General features: G+C 39.8%; 1 protein-coding gene across 6 annotated transcripts in view; it reads left to right on the top strand.

Annotated features, from left to right (window-relative positions):
• The window catches only part of KLF7 (KLF transcription factor 7), a 90,825-nt gene that overhangs the window by 33,317 nt on the left and 31,696 nt on the right, over nt 1–25,812 (top strand). For 3 of the 6 annotated variants that reach the window (XM_058664907.1, XM_058664911.1, XM_058664910.1), the window contains exon 2: nt 7,412–8,045. In XM_058664907.1, coding sequence (XP_058520890.1) covers nt 7,412–8,045 — 634 coding nt within the window. The remainder of the gene's footprint in view (nt 1–7,411; nt 8,046–25,812) is intronic. The other 3 variants (XM_058664909.1, XM_058664906.1, XM_004576896.3) reach the window with 2 other exon arrangements.

Below are 25,812 nucleotides of genomic sequence, written 5' to 3'. Positions count from 1 at the left end.
TAATTTCAAAGATATCACCCTTTCCCCAGGCCTTTAATCTTGCCTCTTTCCTCTCCCTACCTCCCCAAGGAAAAATATGTAAACAAATATTTTCTTTGTATGTTGCAAATAGTTTGAGGAGGAGAAACATTGAAAAGGTTTTTGACAGAAATCTCCCAACTTTCATGTTTGTTCAGAATTAAATTTTTGTTGCATTGCCTTTCTGAATTTACAAATTACTAGAGGGAAATATTTAATTTGATTTCAGCTTTAGCTAGCAGTTGCTGTGAGAAATAAACACAAGGAATGTGATCTTACATTGGTTGTAGTACCATGGTTATTTTGTGTAGTTCAACAATTTTGACAGTAATATGTAATATTACTGTACCTCTGGGGTGTGATGTGTGTGTGTGTATGCATGTGTGTGTTTTGGAAAAAAACCTAATAGCTAAAAAATATAGTAAGAGGTTTTCATTTATACAGGATGCTTTTTAACCCACATTTGCTAGACAGAATTCAATGTCTCAACCTCCCATCCCAGTGTTTCCTGAGAATGGAAGTCAAAGGGAAGTGATCATTTGCTTAAGGCTTTCTTTAGGAATCATTTTCTAGGTCTTAGAAGATTGTTTTTTGGTTGATGTATCTTCTCTCTCATGCAGTAGTATCAGTGTAATCATGCTTTCCCTCCAACCTGCTCTGCCACCACCCAACATAGCTGCAGCGCTCAGCAGCTCAGCTGCTGCTGTGAGCTCTCTGCGCATGTGGTGTGTCTTCCTCTTCTCCAGCCCCTCAGGAAAATGATCCCACTTCTCTCTGGCCATGATTCCACTTCTTTCCCTTTCAACTGTGACTTCGTCTTGAAAGATTAGAAATGTGCCTGAATTATTACATTATTACACTGTCTCATACATGGAAGGGAGATATCTCAGATTTCTCTTCAACGGCATGCTTTTCAGTCGTAGAGTTTTTTATGTTGGTTTTAGAAATCAAAGCAATTCATAATTTTTGCTAAAATGTGTGAAGTGTAGAACATCTGAGTTGGGCAGTCAATGAGTATTTTAGAAGATGACTTGAACAAAGAAAGAAGCCCACTCATCCATAGCTTCTTTTGTGTCACTCGAGTTTCCATCCTGCATGTGAAGACTTCAAAGCACTAACATGTAATTGGGCTTTGCGACCCTCCCAGGAAAAATTCAAGGTTTTTTTTTTTTTTTTTTTTTTTTGCTTCTTTCTGTACTTCAGACTCTCTGGGGACTATGACACCATGGTTAATAGCACGTGACAAAAATCACACATAATAAACGTCAGGAAGAGGTTCCCCTGAGAAGTCAAGTGTAGTTCACCTGCCTGTACAATTACATCAGTATTCTTTCTGGGAAGCAAAGCTCACCCTTTCCTCACCAAGAAAGTTATCATCATCAACATCATCATCATCCTCATCATCAGGGTGAGGTCCGATCACAGAGGAAATGTGACTTTGCAAGTTTCCACAAAGTGGGAAGCTGTATTTGCCCACATTTTTGCATCTGGAATTTTCCTGATTGAAAAAAATATTTCTGTCTTGGTCCTTTGAGATCCAATAGGTAGACAGACTTACTGGAATTAAAGTCAGCTGGATAAACAGACCAAAATGGCAGATAATTGGTTAGAGACAGGTGGTACTAGGTAGCCTTTTATTTCATTGGCTCAGTTTTAGCTTTGAAAAATTCAGCAAAGTGCAATTTCTGTTATTTGTTGGTTTCCCAACTTAAAGATATATGGATCCAAAGATGAGCAGTCTTGAGCGGTAACAAAAAACAGTGCACCAGTAGCTTTCTTTACTGTTCAAATTAAAAGACACAAGTAAAAGCTGGAATTTTTATATTCACAACACTTTGTTTGAAAAGAGATGACACTAAGAAGTCTGGAAACGGAGAGTCTGAATTAACCAAAATTGTCTGCAGTTACACTAGTAGGGATCAGTGGGAGGTTGATGTATTAGGGCAGTTCTGACTCATTTTTCCACAAAATTTTACCTGTTGCAACTCTGCTTCATACACTTAGATATCTCTGTCATGTGAGATAACAAAGACTTATCTTAAAAAGCTTAGAATCAATACAAAGAATATGATCATTGCTTTTATGGTAACAATTTTTATATACCAGACACCTTTCTGAATGAGATAGGTTTTACATTGAGCTTTTAATGAAACAGCAGCTAGTAGGAGGGAAAATGAAAGACTGTCTCAAGCATAGGAACATGAGGGAAAGGGAAAGGAGAAAAATGGATGAAGGAAACACTTTGGGGAAATGTAAGAGTTGATAAAAGTTGGCAAGAGATGTTTGTAATACTGACAGATAAGTTTCATGTAATTGATGATTTTCTAAGGAAAGGCTAAATGAAATATATTGGATGACGCTCTCATTATAGCCGTATATAACCATATATTGGACTTTTTCCCTGAGCTTATGAAAATAAATGTTGGTAGCAAGGAGTTTGGAAAACTTAAAATACTTTGTAAGACTTCAATGATTCTGTTGTCTTTCAGCTTCTAACCTTGAAACAAGCAAAAAGTAAGAGGTAGGGCAATAATAAATTGAAATCTTCTATTTTAAAAAGAAGAAAAAACCCAGGTCTTATTTTTAAAAAGTATGTTTTCACAAGAAGATGAATATGAAGAAAAAAAAGAAGAAAAAAAGATTACAAAATGATCATTTTAAAACCAATTTCAGGAAAGACTTATAAGATTGGGTTGTAAGAGGAAACCATGCATCTCACAGTATAGATATCAGGGGATCTTGGCAATGCTCATTTGCGGATTATAGATATGTAAGATGTTCACTATACATTTGAGCACATTTTCTCCTTAGCGATGATCATAGTTTTTTGGGGTCATGTGGGTTGATGACCAGAACCTTTAGTTGTATTGTTATGTCAGGCTGAGACAAGTCTTGTAGCTCCAAGGTGAGGTAGCACACAGGTACAATTTTTGTCACCAAACTGACATTTGCTGACTCACACTTGGAGTATGCTGGCTGGCGTGTCATTGAAGCAGAGTACAGCTTTAGTTCTGATAGACAAATGTTTGGATTTTCATCCAGATTCACAATGCACACTCCTAATCTGTGATGGATCTGCCTTCTTTTTTGTGTTTTTGAAGTCATTTCGAATTGCAAAATAGTCTATAGAGTTCCATTTATATGCTGCCCACCTTCCCGTAATGCATATAGTTGTGATAGTTATTATTAGGGAACTATTACTAACTAATTTCAATAACTAATATATATGCTTTATTTAAATTACATTTTTTCTCCTACTGAGGTTCTTTTATTGGATCCATTGTGCTTAGCTGTCATTGCTCTTTAAGTATTCTCCAAGCTGAGGCGGCTTCTTGGTGTTCTTCGTGACCTTGATACTTTCAAAGAATACTAGGGAAATATTTTGTAGAATGGTCCTCAACTTGAAAATTTCTGATGTTTTGTCATAATTAAATTCAAGAGATGCATTTTTGGCAGGGATGCCTCACCCTTTCAACATATAATATTGGGGTACATTTTATCAATACCAGGTGTTACTGAGACTGCTTGTGTTGATTATGTGGTTAACATAATGTCTGCCATGTTTTTCCATTGTACATTATTGTTATCTTTGTAGTCAACAAATACTTTGAGGCAAAATAGATATTTTGTTTCTGAACAACTTATTACAAAATCATCTTATTTGAAAGGCAGGTGGAGAGAGAGGGAAAAGGAGAGACAGAAGGGGTGAAGGAGAGAAGGAGAGATAAGAGATTGTTCATCTGCTGATTCACCTTCTAGTTGCCTACAGCATCTGGGCCTGGGCCAGACTGAAGCCAGGTCCCCAGAATTCAATATGGTGTCCATATGAGTGCCAGAAATCCAAGTACTTGAACCATGACCTGATGCCTGCAAGAGAATGTATTAGCAGGAATCTAGAATAGGAAGTGGAGCCAGAACCTCAAATTCAGGTGTTCTGCTGTGGGATACAAGTGCCAAAGCACTGTATATCTTAGTGTATATATTAGTCATTGTGACAAACATCCACCTTTTCACCACACTTGTGATGAGAAAGCTTTTAAACCCTTTCCCCCAGTTTTTGATTTATGAGATCTTCTGCAAGCATCATCTCTCTAGCTATTGTAAGAAGTGAAAGTCTCAAGACAAAAATAATTCCATAATGATTTCACAGGGCTGTCCAGCACATTCCAATTGCTACTCATGCCATATTTTTGGTGATCATATTCTCTCCATCTTTAGGTAATGTGTGTGACTCATGCACTCCTGAGATTTCGACCGGGTCACACTGAGTGGGTTATTTTTTAGTCCTCCCAGGTGAATGTGCAAATGTGTTTAGAATATCTTGGGTCTTCAGAACTCTGAAGATGAAAAAATGTGGGCCTCCCAACAGTCACAATGATTTCTTACTGCCATCATCTAGGTCTCTGAGAGCTGGTTCTGCTCTATGGGCAAACCTCAAGAACCATATTTGTGTTCCGAAGGACATGTACCAGTGGTCATTTCTAAGTTTGCCAATCTTGAAAAATCAACATTCTTGGGGCCGCGACAGAAATCTCCATACCTTGAAAAAGATTGAAATTCTAGAAACAATGGTATTTGACCACAGAGAAATCTAGCTGGAAATCGATAATTAAAAGATATTTGTCAAATCCAAAATTATCTGGCAATTAAATAATATACTTTTCACTTCTGCTGCCAATATTGATGGGTTCGCCCACTGGAAATAAGCTTATAGCAGTGAGAATAATAAAAAGCAACTACTTGAATATACTGTAGAGTCAACAGGGATGTTTCCAAGATGAATGGAGGAGATAGAATGACCTAAGGAATAGAATACAGTTGATTTCATCTTTGACAGACAATATGTATCTGCTGAGTACCAGGTGCTATTGCTTGGTACGCGATAGCTTAAGAAAAGGAAGGTGATGTTTAACAGAGATTCAGAAAGTAGGGTATTATAATTCAGGAATGAATTGACTGGAGCTAAAACCAGAAGGTTCAATATTAGAAAGAAGTATAAATGATAACTTTTAGCAAGGATATGGAAAAAGGATGAGGAAATTTTTGAGACATGCAATAAAGGAAAAAGGATAAAAGAGGATATTACAAGTTTCTATTCCTCAGAAAGTGGCAGTATTGCTTTCTAATTTAAAGTTGTAAGAAACTACTGAAACAGAGTTCTTATTTGATCAATAGAAAAAATAAAATGCAAACATTTACAACAGGCTATCTTGATTAATACTTTCTAACACTCTTTGTTATTTAACATTACGTGGCTATGAGTATTCATGTCATTTTTATCTTGCAACTTTTTAGTCTCTTGTACATTACACGGTTCTACTGCTATGTATTCTAACTCATATAAGAGCTTCCATGAACCCAGTAGTTGAAAGAACATTGTTGATGTGAGGGTTGAGTGAAGATTGGGACTCTTCACTAGTTCATCTCTTTGAAAATCACCAGTGAGACTCAAAGATAATTCATACATAATAGCCTGATTTTCTTATTCAGTAATATATAGTTTTATAAAGTCTGAGTAAAAACCAAATGTTTGAAATGTTACTAAAATAAAGCCCTTGACACTTGTAAAACAACTATTGTTTATCATTAAAATATATTCTTAACAGAATAAAAGCTTAGAGCCAGAACATTGGATTAAAAACATAGCATTTCATGGAGACAGGGAATTTGCAGCTAGTCACATTTAAAATTTGCCACTGGGATTTTCTACTGAAACCCAGAAGATTGAATAAATTAAACCATTGGTACCAGTCAGCATTACAGTTTTATTCAGGAGTCTAGAATGTCATAATTTTTCTGTGAGGAGAAATTTAAAAACACAAACTGCTTAAGTGCCTATTTTGCTGTGAAGAACTCCTATCATTTTACATAGATTAATGAAGACTATGGATAAAGATTTGTTGAAACTTTCTGATCCTCACTTACTGATTTATAAGATGAAAATAATTAAACATTTTTAAAGACTTTTTAAATTGGAAATGCAGATTGACAGAGAGAAAGATCCTCTATCCACTGCTTCACTCCCCAAGTGACCACAATGTTCAGGGCTGAGCTGATCCGAAGCCAGGAGGCAGGAGCCAGGAGCTTCTTTCGGGTCTCCCACATAGGTGCAGGGTCCCAAGGCTTTGGGTTGTTCTCTGCTGCTTTCCCAGACCACAGTCAGGGAGCTGGATGGGAAGTGGAGGCAGCTGGGACATCAACCAGTGCCCATATGGGATCCAGGCTCATGCAAGGCAAGGTGTTTTAGCCACTAGACTACCGTACTGGGACCCCCAAATTAAAATTCCTGAAAAATGTATTTGAAAAGAAGGTGACAGGGAGGGAGAGACAAAAAGAGATTGAGGTGTTCCATCTACTTATTCATTTTCCAGATGCTCCTAACAGCTGGGGCTGAGCCAAGCTGAAGTCAGGAACCTGAAACTCAATCCAAGTCTGCTACATGAGTGGCAGGGGCCCAAACTTTGAGTGTCCAGGGTGTGTGCTGCCTGGTAACTAGAATCCCAAGTGGAACAGTGACTCACACCGGGCACTCCTATGTTGGGTGTGGGCATTGCAAGTGATATCCTAACTGCTGTGCCAAATGTTCCCTTCCAGATGAAAATTTCTTGTTGAAATTATAGTGGGTCTTCTCTAAAAGGTCTCAATAGCTCTGTTTGAGCTTATTTTTATCACAAAGAGATGCTAAATCATTGTAATAGATTCATGCCTCTTGCCATAAAGTAAGTAGTAATTATATTTTTAATAACTTGCTGTAAACAAGCTTCAACTGTCCCTCCCCTCCTTTTTCTGCCTCAAAAGCTTTATTGAAAGCTCTCCTTAGACCAATACCCATTCTTGCTGGCTGAAGAACTCAGGCCCAAGGCAGCGCTTGCTGTTGGCTGATGGCTGCTGAGGCCACCTCTTAGGTTGAGTGGATGTGGTCCATTCTCCAGATTAAGTTAGAAAATGGACTTCTTCTTTGTGATTTACTCAAGTCTGCTCTGAAGAATGTAATTGGCCCTGGAGAAGTCTTCCATGGTATGCAAACCATTTGTCCATTTTTATTGCATATGTCGGAACTCCTCCAGATGCTTGGAGAGTCTGACTTCCTGAATTGGTTGTGGGGACAGGAGGGCATCTTTTAAGCTTTTACTGTTCTCTGAGACCCTGAAGGTGTGATCTAGTTCTTTTGAGGATCCAGTTCTTCCTGCTGTAGTTGAGGTTGTATGTAACCATTGCAGAGTTTTCTAAAATATGGACAGAGTTAGTAACAAGGTCGGACCTTTCAACAGGAGCATTGCAGATAACCAGCTCCGTGTTGCTCTCCATGTACCTTCCCTCTGCCTGTCCACACGTGCCTTCCTGGTGTTCTTGGCCTCTGATGTTGTTTCTCCTCCCTGCTTCCTTTCTGCAGACATGCCTTGAATTGGAACGCTACCTCCAGACAGAACCCAGGAGGATTTCAGAGACCTTTGGGGAGGACTTGGACTGCTTCCTCCGTGCTTCCCCTCCTCCGTGCATTGAGGAAAGCTTCCGGCGCTTAGACCCCCTGCTGCTCCCGGTGGAAGCAGCCATCTGCGAGAAGAGCTCAGCAGTGGACATTTTGCTCTCTCGGGACAAGTTGCTATCTGAGACCTGCCTCAGCCTGCAGCCAACCAGCTCTTCTCTCGACAGCTACGCAGCCGTCAACCAGGCCCAGCTCAACGCAGTGACCTCATTAACACCCCCATCATCCCCTGAGCTCAGCCGCCATCTGGTCAAAACCTCACAGACCCTCTCTGCCGTGGATGGCACGGTGACGTTGAAACTGGTGGCCAAGAAGGCTGCGCTCAGCTCGGTCAAGGTGGGAGGGGTGGCCACAGCAGCAGCAGCTGTGGCGGCAGCTGGGACAGTTAAGAGTGGACAAAGCGACAGTGAACAAGGAGGGGTAGGGGCTGAAGCATGCCCTGAAAACAAGAAGAGGGTTCACCGCTGTCAATTTAACGGGTGCCGGAAAGTTTATACAAAAAGCTCCCACTTAAAGGCCCACCAGAGGACTCACACAGGTAGTGGTACAAGTTGGCCGCACGTGGTTTCTTCTTTGCCCTGCTTTTCGCCTCGTGGTGGGAAGGCCTTCTCTTTGTCTTGGGATGTGTGTCCTGGTGGGGAGGGGACAGGCAGGTAGGAGGTCCCAGGTGGGGAAGAAGATGATTCTTTTCCTATCTTGAAATCTCAAGATGTCCGCAACACAGGACATGGATCTGTCTCTTGCTGACTGTGAGCTGCTTTCAGAGGCAATGCCAGTCACAGTGTAGATTTCAACAGTGCCAGGGATGACTGGGGAGCTGGGGTAGTGTGGCTCACAGCTGTGTGTGACACAGATGCATGCGCCTTTCCTGACACGTCTCATTGTTTTCTCTGTCTCTTGGGAGGTTTGATCAACATGCAGATCTGAGGAGGCACATTTGAAAGCGTTTACAGTTCAACAAGGTAGCCGGGGTGTCCCCATCTCCTCTTTTCCCAGCATCCCTGAGTTTTCATCAAAGTCACCAACAGCAGGAGGGTTTCGGAGTTCATTAGATGTGATCATTCTATAATTAATTGGCAGCTCCTCTTTTGCATTGTTCTCTGGCGCGTGCTTTATGGAGAGATGGCAGAATTGCTTTTTAATGAGCTTGTTACTGAGAAGTTGCTAAAGCGATTACATTGCGATGTGTGTGGTAAGGGTGGTGAGGGAGGGACGGGGACTAGCATATTTCACGCAGGACTCCAGTGGTGGTCCCGGGGAATCATGCAGATCTTTTGAGCAATGGGAAAATTTGGAAGATTGGGCTTTACACCGAAGAGTGTGAGGCTAGTGCTCTCCTGAAGCTTGGGCTTCGTGTTCTTCGCTGAGATTGGAGCTGAGGGCTGGTGCTGTATCTTGATCTACTGGAGTGCTTTAAGCCATAACTGTAATGGGTAGTATTTAAATGAGTCCCGTCCAGTGTATTCTCTGCATGCTTTTTGCATACTGCTTACAGACTTCGAGAAGAGTAGGGGAAATCCCCAAAGATATACCTGCCATGGAGATGCTGTAGTTTTCTTTGCGATAAATGGGAATTAACATATGAGTTACAAGTGTTTGGTGCTCTGAGGGCTTGTAGACTGTGCCACCAAGGAAGGGAGCAGTGGAAAGATCATCGGCCGGAAAATCCTAACAACCTGAGTTCTAGTTCTGACTGTCGCTCTCTGTCTCTGTGACCTTGAGCATGTCTTGTTCCTAACTGGCCCCCATTTTCCACATCTGTAGGCAATCTCAGCTCTTAATGCTATCTTAGCTCTAATATTGCAGGGTCCCTAAAATATTCCTGCAATGCACAGACCCTTCCTGAATTAGGATGGTATAATATGGAAGAGAGAAACTACCATTTTGAACTTTGAAGTTATTCCTACGCGAGAATGAAAACTGTCATTGTCTACTTGCACTCAGGGCTATGGCAGTGACCGTCTCATTCTCAGCTTCACTTCCCACATGACTCTTAGCTGGTTTGTGGGATGGTCTCCTAACAGAATTGTAAATCTTCCTGCTCATGTGTAAAATCTCACTCTGTGTGTTCCATCAGAGATTGCATTCACATTTTCTACTCCACATACAGCAAGGGAAATGCTCCATGATGTTGTTAGATTTTCCCCTCTCCTGAAAATGATTTTTATTTAAAATCTTGTCTTCCTAAAGTCAGAGTAATGACAAAACTTTGCAGTGCCCTCTGGCTTCAGAGCTTGAATCTTGCCCTACCCTTTTACCCTTAGGAAACCAGAGAAACCAGGAAGCGAAAAGAATTGTGAGATTTGCAGGGGCTATGGCATTTGTGCCTGGGCACACCCGTCTGAATTACAGTAAGGCGGGCTGCATCCTGCCTAGCATGGAAGCTGGACAGCTCTAGCTCTGTGGAAGCTGTTCTCTTGGGGGGAGTTTGGGGAATTTTTCCCCCTTGTTTCTGCCCCTTCTTTTCAACAGAGACATCCTGAAGGGCAGCTGTTATGAACAGGACATTATTTGGTGCTTTGTTTTCTGTGCATTGTTTACCAAGGTGCAGCTCATTATGTGACCGAGCACCTGCAACCTCTTGCCTTATGGCAGGTTAAGGTGGAAAGACTCCTCCCCATAGGGAGTCGAATCATGATTAGGAAGGCTATATTGCAGAGCAGTTAAGAACACGGCTTGGTAATCAAGTGTACTTGGGTTTGGTCGTGACTACTACTTCCTGGATTTCTGATCTGGATAAGTTATTTACCTTTCCTTAGTCTCAGTTTTCCCAACTGTAAAATTGAGATCATTGTATCTACTGTATAGGGTTTGTGGAAGATTAAATATACAAATACATATAAAATACTTGGCAGTCAGTAAGAGCTCATTAAACATAGTGGCAGAGTGGACTATTGAGATTGCTACTATTGCTGGTATGGATTTGTAGTGATTGTGTGGAAAAACTGCTTTATGTAGAGTAGAAAGAAGCCAGTTAGCTAAAGTGAAATACCATCCAAAAGAAAGATGCTTTTCTTCTTTATTCCCAGTGGTTGATCTGGGGTGGGTGTAGGGTGATGATGCCTGGGGACACCGACTGAGGAAGGGGGCACGGGCCTTATAAGTGTGAGTCTGTGACATTGGCAGTAGTATATAGAAGAGCATGGCTTCCCTGGGACAGTGCAGGAAGCAGTGCCATGTATCCTACAGAAGCGTTTTGCCTGTAAAAACCTTCCTCAAAGACAGGCACAAGTAGAAAAGTAGGTGCTCAAAGAGAAAAACAGACAGGCAGGGAGATCAGATAGGGATGGAGGACGAGGGGAGGGATTGTGAATTAATTTGGATTAAATGGATGAGAATCAGAGTATTTATTTGGAATTGGTGTGAATGGGGCACATGGGGAACTGAAAACAAGGGTGATAATTTATGTGGTGTAGATGAACTAAGAGTAATGAGGAAAGCATGAAGAATGGAATCAAATTAAATGCAAACATTGCTGGAAATGGACTGGTAAAAGCTTCGGGGCAAAGGTATATGGCAATGGGACTTTGGATTGTAAAGATTTTGCTGATACAAGAAGTGGGGTGATGAGAGCTGTGGATGAAGTGTTGCAATGGAGTTTTCAGAAATGGGCCCGGGTTGGATTCAGGAGAGCTACTAACACAGGACTCACTTTAATTCAGTGGAAATATTTTTATCTTTCAGTTGTTGAGGTGTTCTGAGAATGAAAAATTTGAAAAAGAGTAAGAAATCTATTGTGGAGAAAAAATGAGAAATGTTGACATTTTGTTCTCTAGAGTTTTATATGTGTATGTATATGCATACACACACATATATATGTAAACTCTTTATATATGTGTGTGTACCTATACATATATGTATATATATATAGTATACACCCAACACACACACACACACATATATATATATACATATATATATATATGTCACACAGTTTACAGAGTTGGAAAAGATATACATCCCTCTCACCGCTCCCCTTCCCTCTCCATCTTCCCCAACCCCAGCCACCTTCTGTGGCTCTTTTTTGAGGATGCTGATTCCTTCAAACTTTTTGCCCTAGAGGATGTTAGGCAATGAGGTGATTTTTTTTTTTTAAGGCAACAGATGTTCAGGTTGGTAGTTAAGGTGCAAATGCTGGTTGACCAAGAAAGTAAAGGTAGGGATAGGGGTGAAGTTGGAAATGGAAGAGATGAGGCAGGCGTGAGACCAACAGAGGGTTGTGAAGTCTTCAGATCCTAATGCAAAAAAGCACATGAAAATGGCTTATTCACTGGAAAGAGCAGTTAGTGCTGACATGAGCAGAAAAAATATCCGTTAGCAATCAAATCATTACAGACCTTCTCTCTCACTTCATTTTCTGTCTTCTTTTTCTTTTCTTTTCTTTCTTTTTTTATAGCTTTTTTTTTTTTTCAGGAATTTAACCATCCTGGTCATCATCTTATTCATTCTCTCTGAGTCAGTTAAATAATCCTTATATTTGGATGTAAGGAGAACCTTCATTTTCAAAGTTAAAAAATTTCATTTCCAGCAAAAAGTATTTGTTACCACGTTGGAAGTTTCTATATAAAAGGAGAAAGCCTTGTTTTCCCCATTTCTTCTTGCTCACTTCTGGGAAGAAAAAAACAACTTGTAATAGAAATGGAACTTTGTATGGGGAGAACAGATTTCATCCTTGTTTAGCTTCTGAAAGATTGTATTTGAAAGACAGAGGCAGAGAGATACACTGATGTAGAGGTTTCCGAAAGGCTGGTTCACACCCTCAATGCTGCGAGTTGAAGCAAGAAGGGAAGTCATTGCAGGTCCCTCCTGTGAGCGACAGGGACCCAGCTACTTGCACTGTCAGCTGCTGCATGTCCCAGTATGTGCATTTGCAGGAAGCTGGAGTCGGCACCGACGCTTTCAACTGGGCACTCCACAGGAGCGTCTTAACTGCTGGGCTAGATGCCTACCACCCAGAGAGACTTTCCTAATTTGGAAGTTCATGCAAAACCAAGCATGCCCATTTTTTATATTATAAACAATGGATCATGCTATAATGTCAGGACAAAGTTCAACAATTAATTCTTTGGTTCTTGCTCTCCTGGAGGGAGATATGAAGAAGCTTGTGCTTTCAAAGTGCTATTTGGAGGGCACTTCCATAGACCAGATTTGCTATAGTTAGTGATAGGATATTCTAGATTTTGTGCTGAAGGACGTACAAGGCTACTTTTCAGGTGGCATAATAGTACAAGGTTATAGTTGGCAGGACTTTTTACATCTGCAGTAGGGTTCAGTCTTGCTGAAATAAATATAACAGTCTCAAAATTTAATCAGGACTTAGGGAAAATAGTTGGCTGGAATACTACAAGCAAAAGAAAAAGGTATATTTGGGAAACAAGCAAAGGTGGCAGTGTCGTACACATAATATGGTTATTTAAAATTTTTGAAATATTATTTGTTGTTCAACAAATATTCATGAAGTGATTTGTATGTTCTATGTGTTAAATCTTTAAAAATATTGATATGTTTAATTTTTCAGATTAGCTCAATGATATAATTACTGTTTTATTTTGTTTCACAGATGAGGAAAATGACAGTCTAGAGAGGTCGAGTGATTTGCCTAGCATCACAAAAGTCATGGGCTTTTTAATTTGGAAGGTCAGATTTACAGAGAGAAGGAGAGACCGAGAAAAAGATCTTCAGTCCTCTGGTTCACTCCCCAAGTGGCTGCAACGACATCCTGTTGTGTGCAAGGCGAGGATTTAGCCACTAGGCTACCATGCCAGGTCTAAGCTCATGGGCATTAAACCAAAGAATATCAGTTTTCTGTTTTCTTTTTTTAAGTCTAAGCTCTTAACTTGTAATGATAGAAAAACAGTCATACAACCTTTCTTTAAAAAGCCTTTATCAAGAGGAGTGCAAACCATATGGATTACGCACAAGTGGACAGTGGAAATGACTATAAATATTTTCTAAATAGATGAGAGGAAGATTCTTAAACATATTGTCACAGCAGGTGGCTAAGAACCAGTAGACGAATTAACAGAGGAAGTATCTTCCATTTCAGGAACTGATAAAGTTGGAGGTGCAGGTAATATCAATATGATCATTACTGTAACAATTTTGGTGGTAATAAATAAAGGTTTACTTTAGGATTCAAGTGAGATTTTCTTGTAATGATCCCAATTTATTCTTAAAATGATGAATGGTTCATACTATGCCCATGAAGTAAGAAAGGCAAACATAACCACATATAGGGGAAACCCAGGAGCAAAAATATAAAAAGAACTCAGTTCAGGATATGAAGCTCTCCACTGTCACAATTAAAATTTGACCCATGTCTGCCATCCCTCAATTTGTATCACAGTTAGTAGATCATCTTGGTTCCTGTTTCTGTTTGTTCTTTAGTCATCCCACAAATGGATTTTGATTACCCCAAAGTGTCAGGCACTGTATGGTGGAGTGACTGGCAAAGAAATGGGGCAGGTTGTTCTGAGGCAGGATACTGAATGGAGAGTGGGCGTTTCATCAGAGTAGGGGCTCGCTTGAGCACTCGGACAGCAGGGATGAACTGGAGATAAAAATGTGTTTTTCTCTTCTGGACAGGGTGTTTATTGGTGCTGTTCGTCTTTTAACATGATGCCAATGTGATAACACACTGATTTATATAAATAGAAGCTCTGATTCAAGGTCAGTGGGATAAAATGATGTTTCATGTCCCTTGTGAACAGTTGGGGGCCTGTCACCCACTTTTTGCTTGCTCACTGGCATAGATAAGAATTCTTTGAATTTATTTAAGAGTAAGTGAAATAGGGCAATTTTAAGACATAAAGGGCCTTTAATATGCTAAGGCACATGGCTGATAATGAAGTTTATCTGCATATTGAGGCAGAAACTCATTAAACCCTGATTATGGGATGGAAACTGGAATAAGGGTTAAATGTTGAGTTCATAAGGTGGAGAGAGTTTAATGGGAGGGTTTGATAGTTTGGATTTGACATATTCACAGGCTTAAGCAGAGTTGGAAAAGAAGGGGTATGAAATGAGTTGGTGGAAAGTAATTGATGGGAGAATTTAGGAGTCAGAAAAATTCTAGACTTTGTCACACAATAATTTAGTAATGTAATAACTCCTAGCATTATATGTAAATGTATATTGAGTAAATGTGTATATATATGTATGTAAATGTATATTGAGTAAAATCGTTTAACTTCAGCAAATATACAGCAGACATATTCATTTTATCATTGTAAAGTGATAATAAAGATAGGCTTTGAGGGATGCCTATTCCAGCTGTCCTTTTAATGGCTAATCAGTAGTACACAGTAAACAAGTATGTCAAAGTAAGAGTGACAAAGAAAAAATATAAAATTAATAAGTATTTCATCATAAACAATATTTTTAAAATACGGTAGACATTATCCCTTCCCCACTTCTGAGGCCCTTTTTGATGTAAAAGCTTGAAATACAGTTCCACAAAATCATTCTGTTGGGAACATAATCTCAAAAAAGGATGAATTAGAGTGAAAGGAGGCTGGGTAGGAAGGGGAAGAGAAAAAAGGAATCTCATTTTAGAAAAGGCAGTGGAGGTAATAGAATTTTGCAAGTTCTAACATTCAAAGGATAGGACAAGCTCTCTTTAATGTGGAAGACAGAGAGTCATGAAGAATCTCTGCCAAGCTAAGAATGACATTGGTAAGCAAGTGTGAACTTGTAAAAACTGTCTTCTTTAATAAGACAGATCATATGCCGAAGCTATCTTTATTGTAATGAGCATGTTAATGGCCCTTATGATCATAGTTACCCTGTATATGTGATATCAGGAGAATGAAGGCTAAGATGACAAGAGTTAATTGGTGTAGAGAGTAATTTTCTAATGTCTCCTGAAATTAAAACAATAATGGAGTGATTGTTTGGATTAGGAAAAAAGGAATTCAGAGCTTAAGAAAGTCATCTGTAATAATAATAATAATAATAATAATAATAATAGCCTCTTTAAAAAGGGAATCCTGGGGATTATTCTCTTTTTAAACTGCTAAAAAATAATTTTTGTAAAATGCTGCATCTTTCTTTGAAAATTCTGTTTAACTGTACTACAAACTGTAACGTTAACTTTGATAACGGTTGATCAGGAAACGAACTTTTCATAGCTTAGGCCTAGGAGGTTCATGTGGTATGATGTGAAATGCTACTAGGTTACTCATGTACCCAGTGGAGAATGCCTACTCCTGGCTAGGTAATTTCTATTGTTCCTGCACTAACCAGAGCAAACCAGATGACTTGAGTGAGCCCTGCTTCTGATAAAACTTGGAAATTCTTCCTTTTGCCTTCTCCTCCTCCCCTACCTGATGCTTGGCACCTTCCTTTCCTCTGTCCCTTGCTGCCTCTCAGTCTGCTTTTACCCTCCTTCACTTTAGAAAGGATCTGCCAGCAATGCACTGTTGATTGATTTATGACCCATCTGTCACCAAGTGTATGACTCTAACCTTGTATTATTTTTTAAACTGTAATTACGGAAGGCTGTTCTAGAACTTCAGGACTCTGAAAGCAAACAGGAAGACAGGATGGGGGAACACTCAAAGCTGAAGCAACCTTCCCTACTCCGTGCCTTTGCCATGCTATCCTCCCTCCCTCACTGCTGTGTTCTCTATATTTTCTACAAGTTGCTTCTTTTCAATCACTTATGAAGGTATGTTAATATGACACTTATTAAGCTGTAGGTTGGTAAACCATCGTCATTAAAAGTAACAAAAAATTGGTGACCTTTTAGTGGGTTGGTTATTTGGCTAACCTATAACAAAGTTACTCAGCATTGCTACAGTATCCCCATATTCAGTAGTAAGACCTGACTAGGAATGTGAGCCTGTCACATATTCTGTTTTCCTTACCTTCTCCCTCACTGTCTATTGGAAACTGACTCAGGATTGGACCCTAAGGGTCCTTAGGGCTACACAATCAGAATGCCCCATTGTTGGTTTTTTTGTGGAAGTTATGAATCTTATTTTGGTCCCAATCCTGCCTTCTTGGCAGCCCCCTTTTTTGGGGTGGAGGCCTGCATCTTTTTCTTTTCTTTTGCCTTCAAAAGCTGTTGTTATTGAAGGAAGACTCCTTTTGTCTTGTTTGCAAAATAAAATGGATTTATGATGTGAAACTCTTGTTATACTACAAACCCTTCATCTGGTATCATAAAAACACACACTTAAGTTTCTTTTGTTGTTTCTGCCTTCAGAATGTATCCTTGTCTGTGACCATAATTAACATTTAGTCTATGGAATTCAGTAAAGTGGTATGTACTCTTTTCAGGAAACAGTCTGTGTATTTTAAAAAGTCCCCAGGTTTGTTGGGTTAGAATTGTTTTACCTGTTTTGCTAGCTGAGCTCGAGACGAATAAAAGCAGTTTTTCGGCTGCATTCGGCAGCCATTCTCAGTTGACAAAGTCCCTTTTCTCCCCAGCCTCGTGTTAGTGTGTTAGTGTGTCATGGCATCCGATATCTTCTTATGGAGCCCTTGTTACTTTTGTATCAGAGATATTTTATAAGGAACATAGAGATTTCAGTATTGAAGTCAATATTTAGTAAGAGAAGTTCTAAGAAATCTGATGGATCCATGAAGAAGGTCGAATAACATCACGTGTGTCCCAATGAATAGGACTCAAGAAAAAGGCTGACAGGGGCATATTCTAGAATATAAGAGCAACAGAATGTGATGGGAAGCATTTTAGAATGACCGTGTGGTAGTCGTATTTTCTGTCTTCTTTTTGTGTGTTCACTTTGTATAGTATAATGTCATCTTACTGGAATTTATTGTCTGGGTATACATTTATAACATGATGTTTTAAATTCCCTTACTATAGTATACACAACATCCCTCACCTGTACTCACCTTCTATTGTTGAATGGAAATAGTGATTCCTCCTATTGAATTCTCAGTTGGTCATGAGTCTGTTGAAACAAGTATTGATATTTTTGAAAGTGAAACAAAAGATACAGCTCCCATCTCTGATACAGTTAATAAGACGGTTTATGTTCCCAGTATTCAGGAGCATGTCAAAAAAAATCAATAGGAATAAATTCAGCATACAAATAATTCAACCTATTTAAAAGTGTAGTGCATGGCAAAATGACAATATGCATTATTAAATATTTTTTGTTTCACATACATGTAAGTATTAGAATGTAGAAAAGATATCCTGCTACTTGTAAATTTAGGAGAGGCTTTTATTTTCATTCTTTGTTGTTGCTGTTTAGTGTCTCAAGGCTTATATCTAAACCGAATTTGAAACCAAATATTGTCATTATAGAAGTTTTTTTTTCTGAGTTCTTCCAATTTCTCTGGGGACAAAATAATGGTCGCTTGAAGCAGTGGAGAAACAGTAATTAGGGCAAATAGTAATACTGTGCATGATTGAGGAAAATGTGAGGAAAGGAAGGAGAAAACGCAACAGACAGACTTGTACAGCTTGTTACTAGGAAACGACATCAGCATTAAATACAGTGTGCTAATTGGCTATCCTGTTTCTGCCTGGGTACCAGCCTGGGCCTGCTACACAGCTGTTTCTGCTCTTTCTGGTTGCTAGGTAACTGCATCTTCCTCCCCCCCCCACACACTCCCCCTTTGTATTCTGGAAGGTAATTGGCTACTTCTGCTCCTGGTGTTGCTGCTGGGTACCAGTCTGGGCCTGCTGCTCTGCTGTTTTCCAGAGGGATTTAATGGGGGAAGGGAGGGAAAGGGAGAGGAAGATATGCTGACAATTAATGGAGCATAAGTGCAAATTCTACACAATGTCTGGCACCTGCGTCCCCTCATCCTGCTTTCTCAACTAAATCCTCTAGCTATAAAAACACATTAGACTCTTCAAGTTTTTCTGTTCCTTGAATACCTTTGGTATATGGTTTAAAAGAAACAAGACGTTTAAAGACTTACCACCTAAATGAGAGATTTGACAAAACATTACCCACTTACGTTTTATATAAGTACCATTAGAATTTGCACAGTGAAATTGCCAGCTTAACAATGCAATATCTTTAATGCACTTTGTCTCTGAAGTAGACTGAATTCTTTTATAGTGATTCTTCTGAGGATCATACAGAGTTTAAAGGAAGAAATAAAATGGAATAAAAGTATTATGAGATTTCTCTGTTTTATTAATTTAGGGGGCATAAAAGAAGGCGTCTAGTCCTTCTAACTTCCCATGGTGGACTTAATTCCTCTTATGTGAGCAGCAGATGTCCCCATGCTTTGCTCTGATACACTGAATTTACACAGAAATAACACAGGCATTGCATACCTTTTTTTTTTTGATAGCTAATGAACAAATGCTATGTGAAGTAAATCTGAAAATAATTTTGTTACTTGAAAAGAGAGTAAAACAGTTAAACATACCATCACGGTATGATATTAGATGTTCTACCTTTGACTTTATCTACAATGCCTTGAAACACTAAATAACAGAAAGTTAAACCTGTAGCTATTACTAAAGAACTATCCTACTGTGATAATATGGCGGAAAATGAGAGGGAGGAGGGAGAGGCAGAAAATCCCTATGTCTAAAAAACTGTATCATGGAAAATAGTACTAGTAGTAGTAATAATAGTACTACTAGTAGTAGTAAAGGCAGTCTCTAATAGTGGTCATTACCTGTATAAGGAGAAATGTCCATTTCATTTTTATAAAAATTTCACTGGAAGTGTAAGGAGGAAGATACTTCAGAAATCTTTTCAGTGAAGTCAAGTCCCAAGGATATTTCAGTTTTCATTGTCCAGAAAATGGCTATATTACTGGGACCCCTTGACAAAGGCAACTCTATCCCCCCGGCAAGGAGCAGCTTTACTGAGAAAACTCCAAGCATGTTGTGTAACTGCACAGAGTTGGTCAGTGAAGACAGTTCTTATCTGACACTAACGGTTGATGCCAAGTCTCTCACTCATGCAGTTTACTAATGCCTATCAAAATTGAGGCTTCCTGAACTATGAACTCTTCTATAAGACAAAGTCAAGCTGCTTAAAGTATCCTTAAAATAGGTGGCAGGCCCCAAACCATGCTAGGATGATGGAGAGAATGTAGCAGTATTCTATCCCTTATGGAACCCAATAGTATTCAAACTGTAAAAGAAAAATCGTACTTCAGAGGATAATCCCAGAGCAGATGTAGGATTATTAATGCTATCTTTGTTAGAAGGACCAATTGCCAGCCACTCAAAAGCATTTATCCACTGAAGGATTTAACCATCCAATTATGAGGAGCCATTGGAAGTAACCATATTCCTGCATCACTTGACAGGCTTTATCCTCTGACTTTGGGAGGAGGATGATCTTGACTGTTTGAGCATTTAGTCTTTGTGGACATCAGCTTGTAGGAACAACCACATTTTGAGTGTCTTGTGGATCATTCCTATTTGATTGAGCAGAATGTGGATTGAAATATTCATGCAAGTTCTGGGTGTTTGTCTTGCTTAGTCCCCACCTTATACATTGATTAATTTGGGTGAAGCATCCTCATTACAGCGCTGGGAAACCCAAAGCAGGAGTCTTTGAAGGCTCTTGTGGTCATGGTTGGTCCCAGTAGTACACGGAGGTAAGCTCATACTTCCAAGTGCCCATGCAGTATATACCTCCAGAATGGCTGATTATTTTTAAAATTTTATTTATTTATTTAAAAGGTTGAAGGAGATGTCTTGCATCGACTGATTCACTCTCCAGATGTTCACAACAGCGAGGTCTAGGCCTGGCCAAACTCAGGAGCCAGGAGTTGGCTGCCCTCCATTCCCCTTCCCCCCTTGAGGTCCCCCCGGGGATGTAGGAACAAGTATGTAAACCATTATCTCCCAGGCTGTGCATCAGCAGGAAGCTGGATTAGAAACAGTAGCTGGGCCTCAACCAGGCATCCCAATACAGTATGAGACATCTGCAATAGTAACCTAAGTTGCCGTGTCCAGTGTCTACCCTGAGCAAATAGTTTCTTTGGATGTATTCATTTTCAAAGCTCTAGAAAGAATATAGGCTCAGTACTTTAGGGAAAGAGGAAAGTAGATATTCCATGGAAATGTGTCAACTTTTAGGTGCTCCACGGCCCACAAAACTTGGTTTTCTGTTTCGCATGGCCACATACCACAGCTTCCTTTTATATAAAATTAGGAAAGAGGAATTGAACAGTGGCTAGATCCCCAGAGAGGCTGTTCCTAACCCTTTACATGCCTTTGAGCTAATCAAGAAAGGTGTGCATTCCATGGTGCACATGGAACCCTACACCAGAGAAACAGAGCTGGGTCCTTCCTCAGTCTGTTGCTGGACACCCTGTGCTCACAGAATGACAGGGCTGAGGCTCTCAGATGGTCTTTCCTGGACTTCTTGGGGATGTACCACAGAAATATGTAAAAATAAGGTTCTTATCTGGGGGAGGAGGATTGGGATTTTCTCTCAGTGACTGAAGAAGCCCTTACCTGTGAGGGCAAAGCTTTTCGTTGCTCCCTTCTCCTGCAACGTGAGTGGATTAGTTGCCTAATGCCCTGGTTCTCAATCAGAGGAAGTTTAGCCTCTCCGGGAATGTGTGGCAATGTCTGGGAGAGGACGTATGCTTTTTGGCTTCTACTAAGACAGACCAGGGATATTGCTGAATACCTGTAATAAAGAGGACAAGTCTGCAATAAAGAATCTTCTGAGGATTGGGATTGTAGTACAGTGGGTTAAACCATCGCCTGTGATGCCGGCATCCCATATAAACACTGGTTTATGCCTTCCAGTCCAACCTCCCTCTCATGTGCCTGGGAAAACATTGGATGATAGCACAAGTGTTTGGGCCCTTTGAACTGTGTGTGAGACCCAGGAGGGGTTTCATAGATTTCTCTCTCTCTCTCCCCTCAGAACACTACTTTGCAAATAATAAATCTTAAAAAAAAAACATTAAAATAGCGAGAAAAGGCAGGCATTGCAGTGTAGCATGGAAAGCTTCCACCTGCTGTGTAAGCATTCCATATGGGCTCTGATTAGTGTCTCAGCTATTCCACTTCTGAGCCAACTCTCTGCTCATGGCCTAGGAAAAACAGTGGAGAATGGCTAGGGTGTTTATCCATTGCCACCCATGTGGGAGACAGATAAAGCTTTTGGCTGCTGTAACCACCTTGGAAGTGAATCTGAGGATAGAAGATCTCTCATTCTATCTCTGTAACTCTTTCAAAATAAATCAATCTTTTGTTTTCTTTTACCTCTTTTATTATTATTATTATTATTATTATTATTTTATGATACATTTCCATAGGTTATGGGATTTCTCTTACCCCCTCCCCAAGTCTCCTCCCCTTCTCCCCACCACTGAGTTCCCCTATGTTATTACTGTAGTATAATTCTTCATAAACAGTCATATGTCCATCATTGTGGGCATGGACAATGGCAGAGAGTTCAGCATCCTATTGTCAAGATATAGTTAACAGTTTCATTGGCAGTCCATCTTTGATATGGAAGTAGAGGTGCATACTGCATTGTATCTTCACATCTGGTTATGATATTCTCTATTACAGTTACTGTATATCCCTTTAAATGAAAAACCACAAAACAAAATCAACAAGAAGAGAAAAATAAATTAAAAATACCATGAAGTTAATTAACATGCTACTGAATGACTAATGTGTCACTGAAGAAATGAAAGAAAATCAAGAACCTTCTTGAAGAAAATTGTGCTACTGTGTGATCTATGTGTCACTGAAGAATTTAATGAGAAAGAGTTTTGAAGAGATGAAAATTTTAAAAAGTCAAAATCATGAGATATAGTATCCACTGATCTTTGTTGATGAAATATGTCTCCTGTAGGCAACAGATGGTTTTAGTTTTTTTATCCAGTCTGCTTATCTATGATGTTGGATTGATGAGGTTAAGCCATTTACATTCAGGGTTAATATGAATGGGTGGTAATTTGGTTCTGTCATTTTAGTAATGGGTTGTTAACTGATTTAATCTTCTGTTGTTATTTTCCTGGGATGTTCTCCACATATGCCTTTGGTTTTGGTGGGTGCTATTCCTCTTCTCTGTCAAGAGAACATCTTTAAGTATCATTTGTGGGGAAGGTTTGGAAAAGGCATACTCTTTAAAACTTTTCTTTACTGTGGAAGAATTTTGTTTCATTTTTAAAAACAAAGGGAAGCTTTACTGGGTACGTTATCCTGGGCAAACAATTTTTTGCTTTTAGAATCTGGAATATGTTTCTCCATTCTCTTCTTGCCTGTAGAGTTTCCTGTGAGAGGTCTCCTGTGGATTTCATTGGCATTCCTTTATGTGTCAATTGATTTTTTTTTCATGTGCTCATGTAAGGATCTTTTCCTTATGTTTGACTAGAGAGAGCTTGATGATGATGTGTCTTGGTGAAGATCGCTTTTGGTCAACCCTGTTGGGAGTTCTGTGCTCCTCCTTGGTGTTGCTTCCCAATTCTTTCTCTAGATTAGGAAAATTTTCCCTTATTATTACATTACTTCTGACATTACATGAAAAACACCTATTTTAAGACTGGAGGAGAGAATAATGAGGAGGGGAAAGAATATGCAGAGGGGGAGGAGAGACTCCAGTGCCTATTAAACTCTGCCATAAAATGAAGAAAAAAGCTAAAAAAATAAAATGACAGCACTCCAAATAATAATTATGTGTGGATTAAAAAAGAACTTTACCCCCCCCCCCTCAAGTACATTTTTAAACCAAGCTTCTCTTTCTGCACCTTCTGAGACTCCCATAACTTTTATATTTGGCCTTGTAATAGTGTTTTCAATTCTTGAGTACATTTATTTGGCTTGACCCAGCTCTACTTCCAGTTCATTTATTTATTTATTTTTGTTTCCTCTAGCTGACAGGGTATATCTTCCAATTCTGAGCTTCGTTTTTCCACTTCATTCATTCTGTTTTGGAGCTTCTCCAGTATACTTTTAATTTGGTCCACTTTATTCTTAATTTCTGATGTATCAACTTTTGTTTGATTCATTTCCTGTGTGACATATTCCTTAAATTCCTTGAACTCTTGTATTACATGTTTCTTACTGTTGATAAGAAGCTTTATAACAAGTTTTTTAAAGTTCTTTATTCCCCATTTCTTCAATGTATTCCTAAACTAACTTTGAGGTTGGCAGAGCTGTTTGCTTCTTTGCAGGGGAGTCTTCAACAATATTGATTGTGCCTTTGTCTCTTCTTTTGCTCTTGGTCATTGTAGTTCTGGTTATCAGGTTCTTCTCCATGGGGCAGGTTTCTAAGCTGTATCACCCACAGGTCTATAGTTCGATTTTACTTATTGCAGTTGGTGCACAGCTCTTTGTTTGCAATCACTTGTGCCACTCACCAGCAAGTTCCAGGTCTGGGGTCTTGTATTAGGCTTCCACCATGATCTCTGTGGCCCCAGCTCCTGGTTCACCACTCTCCACCTCCTGTGATACTGTGCTGAGGCTGGACCATTGTCTGTACATCCTTTCTCTCACTTCTGATTCAAGCAGTTCTCAGGATTAGGGAGACCCTGGGTGTTGTTGGTGGTGATCTTGCTGGAACCTGTTGGCTGTTAGGTCTGAGGACCACATGGACTGATTTTGACCTAAACGATGCCAAAGTTGGTATTATTTTCCCTGTGGGACCAGTGCAATGCACTGAGCTCAGTGAGTCCCCTACTAGCTCAGTGCATTCACAGCTCACTGTTGTTCCTGCAGGCTGATAGCCTTTTCCACACAGTACAAAATGGCGCCTTAGAGTTCTTGATCTGCTGGCTATCAGGTCTGAGGGCTGCCCTGACCTATCTTGGGTGGGACTTGTAGGATTCCATGTTGTTGCAGTTCACTGAGCCGGAAATGGGTATTGGTCACTGCAACGCCATACTGCTACTTTCCTATTTCTGTCAATCTCCAAGTATCCCTCTGCTGTCGTTCTGTCCTCTCCTATTTCCTGGAATGTGCCCTCTCTGCTTCACACTGGCTAATGTTTGTCTGTTTGAATGTGTCCTTACCCTAGGCCTAAATCGATGTTTTGAAAAAGAATTTTTTGGCTCTAAGTATCAGTAGTGCCGAGGGGACAGATCCTTGCCTGACCCTGGCCCATTACAGTCTTGATCTCCTCTCCTGGAGACTGTAAGCTACTTGCAAAGTATCAGCTTTGCTTCTGATGACTACTGACCAGGTAGGTCTTCTTTTTCTGATCCTTAGCTATATTGACTAAGCTAAGATGTAGTACTTATTATGTTTGCGGGGAGTTAGAAGATAGTCTGTTTTCCTCCTTGGGATATCTAAGAAAATTTCCCACCTCCACCCCACCTCAGATGCTTAGCTTTCTAGATTTAACATCTGCAGTTTTGGCTCTTTGTGATACCCCTCCTCTTTCCCTATAGGCTCCCAACCTCTAATGATTAGAGATTTTGCTGAAGCATGGCTTTGAACCACATGAGCTGCCAGCTTGATGGGGTGGGGAGGGAGAGGGAGAGCAGCCAGGAAATGAGTCTGGCTGCTGAGGCACTAAGGATCCACATGGCCATGTGGCTGTATCATTTCTCTACCTGTTCTTTTTCTTACCGCAGCCTTGATGATTTATAACATGGTTACCTTGTTGTGAAAAAGAAGATTAACTGTTAATGCAGAAATAAGAATTGATGCATTTTTCCAGCCAGAAAATAGAGCCTTTGTTGGAAAACTCTATATTGTCATTGTGTTTTTTATTCCAAAATATTTCCCATTATTTCCTATTGTTCACTGTTCTCATTAGCACTTGCACTATGCAGAAAATACTGGAAGCACTCTGAGTTCTTAGGGAGAAAGGTACTATTTCAGGCAAAAGGATTTAAATGCATTATCTAATGGACAGATACTTTGTGCCTGCATTTTGTAAGGAAGTATGAATTATGCATTGGCCCTTTCAGCTACATACACATGCTTAGAAAATAACATTGTCAGACGTGTCATCCCCAGATACAATGGACAATATGCTATTATAATTGTATGGCATTGTCCTTGCTGTTTGCAGATAATATTGCTGACATTATTCCTCTCATACATGTGAATGTGGCTGTAGAGAGTGTGAGACATCTGTGGCTTTCGCACAGATTATCTTATCCCTTGCCACTTGGAGATTGCCGTTAGTGAGCTGGCCTCCTGGGGTCATGGTTAGCGCCATGTTTTGGATCATAGTTGTTATTAGACATTAGTTTAGACTCAGCAGGGCATTAGCAAGGTTTATCTTGATGACCTAAAGGTGCGTACCCCAGAGTAGCCATGAGACAGACCCTCCTACTCTGAGAGATTTGGGGAATGAGAAAGCAGTTTGGTATCAAGCATAAGAATAATGACCTTCACATTATCGTATTACCCAAAGAGGTAATAATATTGT

The sequence above is a fragment of the Ochotona princeps genome, chromosome 5 (assembly GCF_030435755.1).
Source record: "Ochotona princeps isolate mOchPri1 chromosome 5, mOchPri1.hap1, whole genome shotgun sequence".
Lineage (NCBI taxonomy): Eukaryota > Metazoa > Chordata > Mammalia > Lagomorpha > Ochotonidae > Ochotona > Ochotona princeps.
This window is presented reverse-complemented; position numbering and strand designations above follow the sequence as displayed.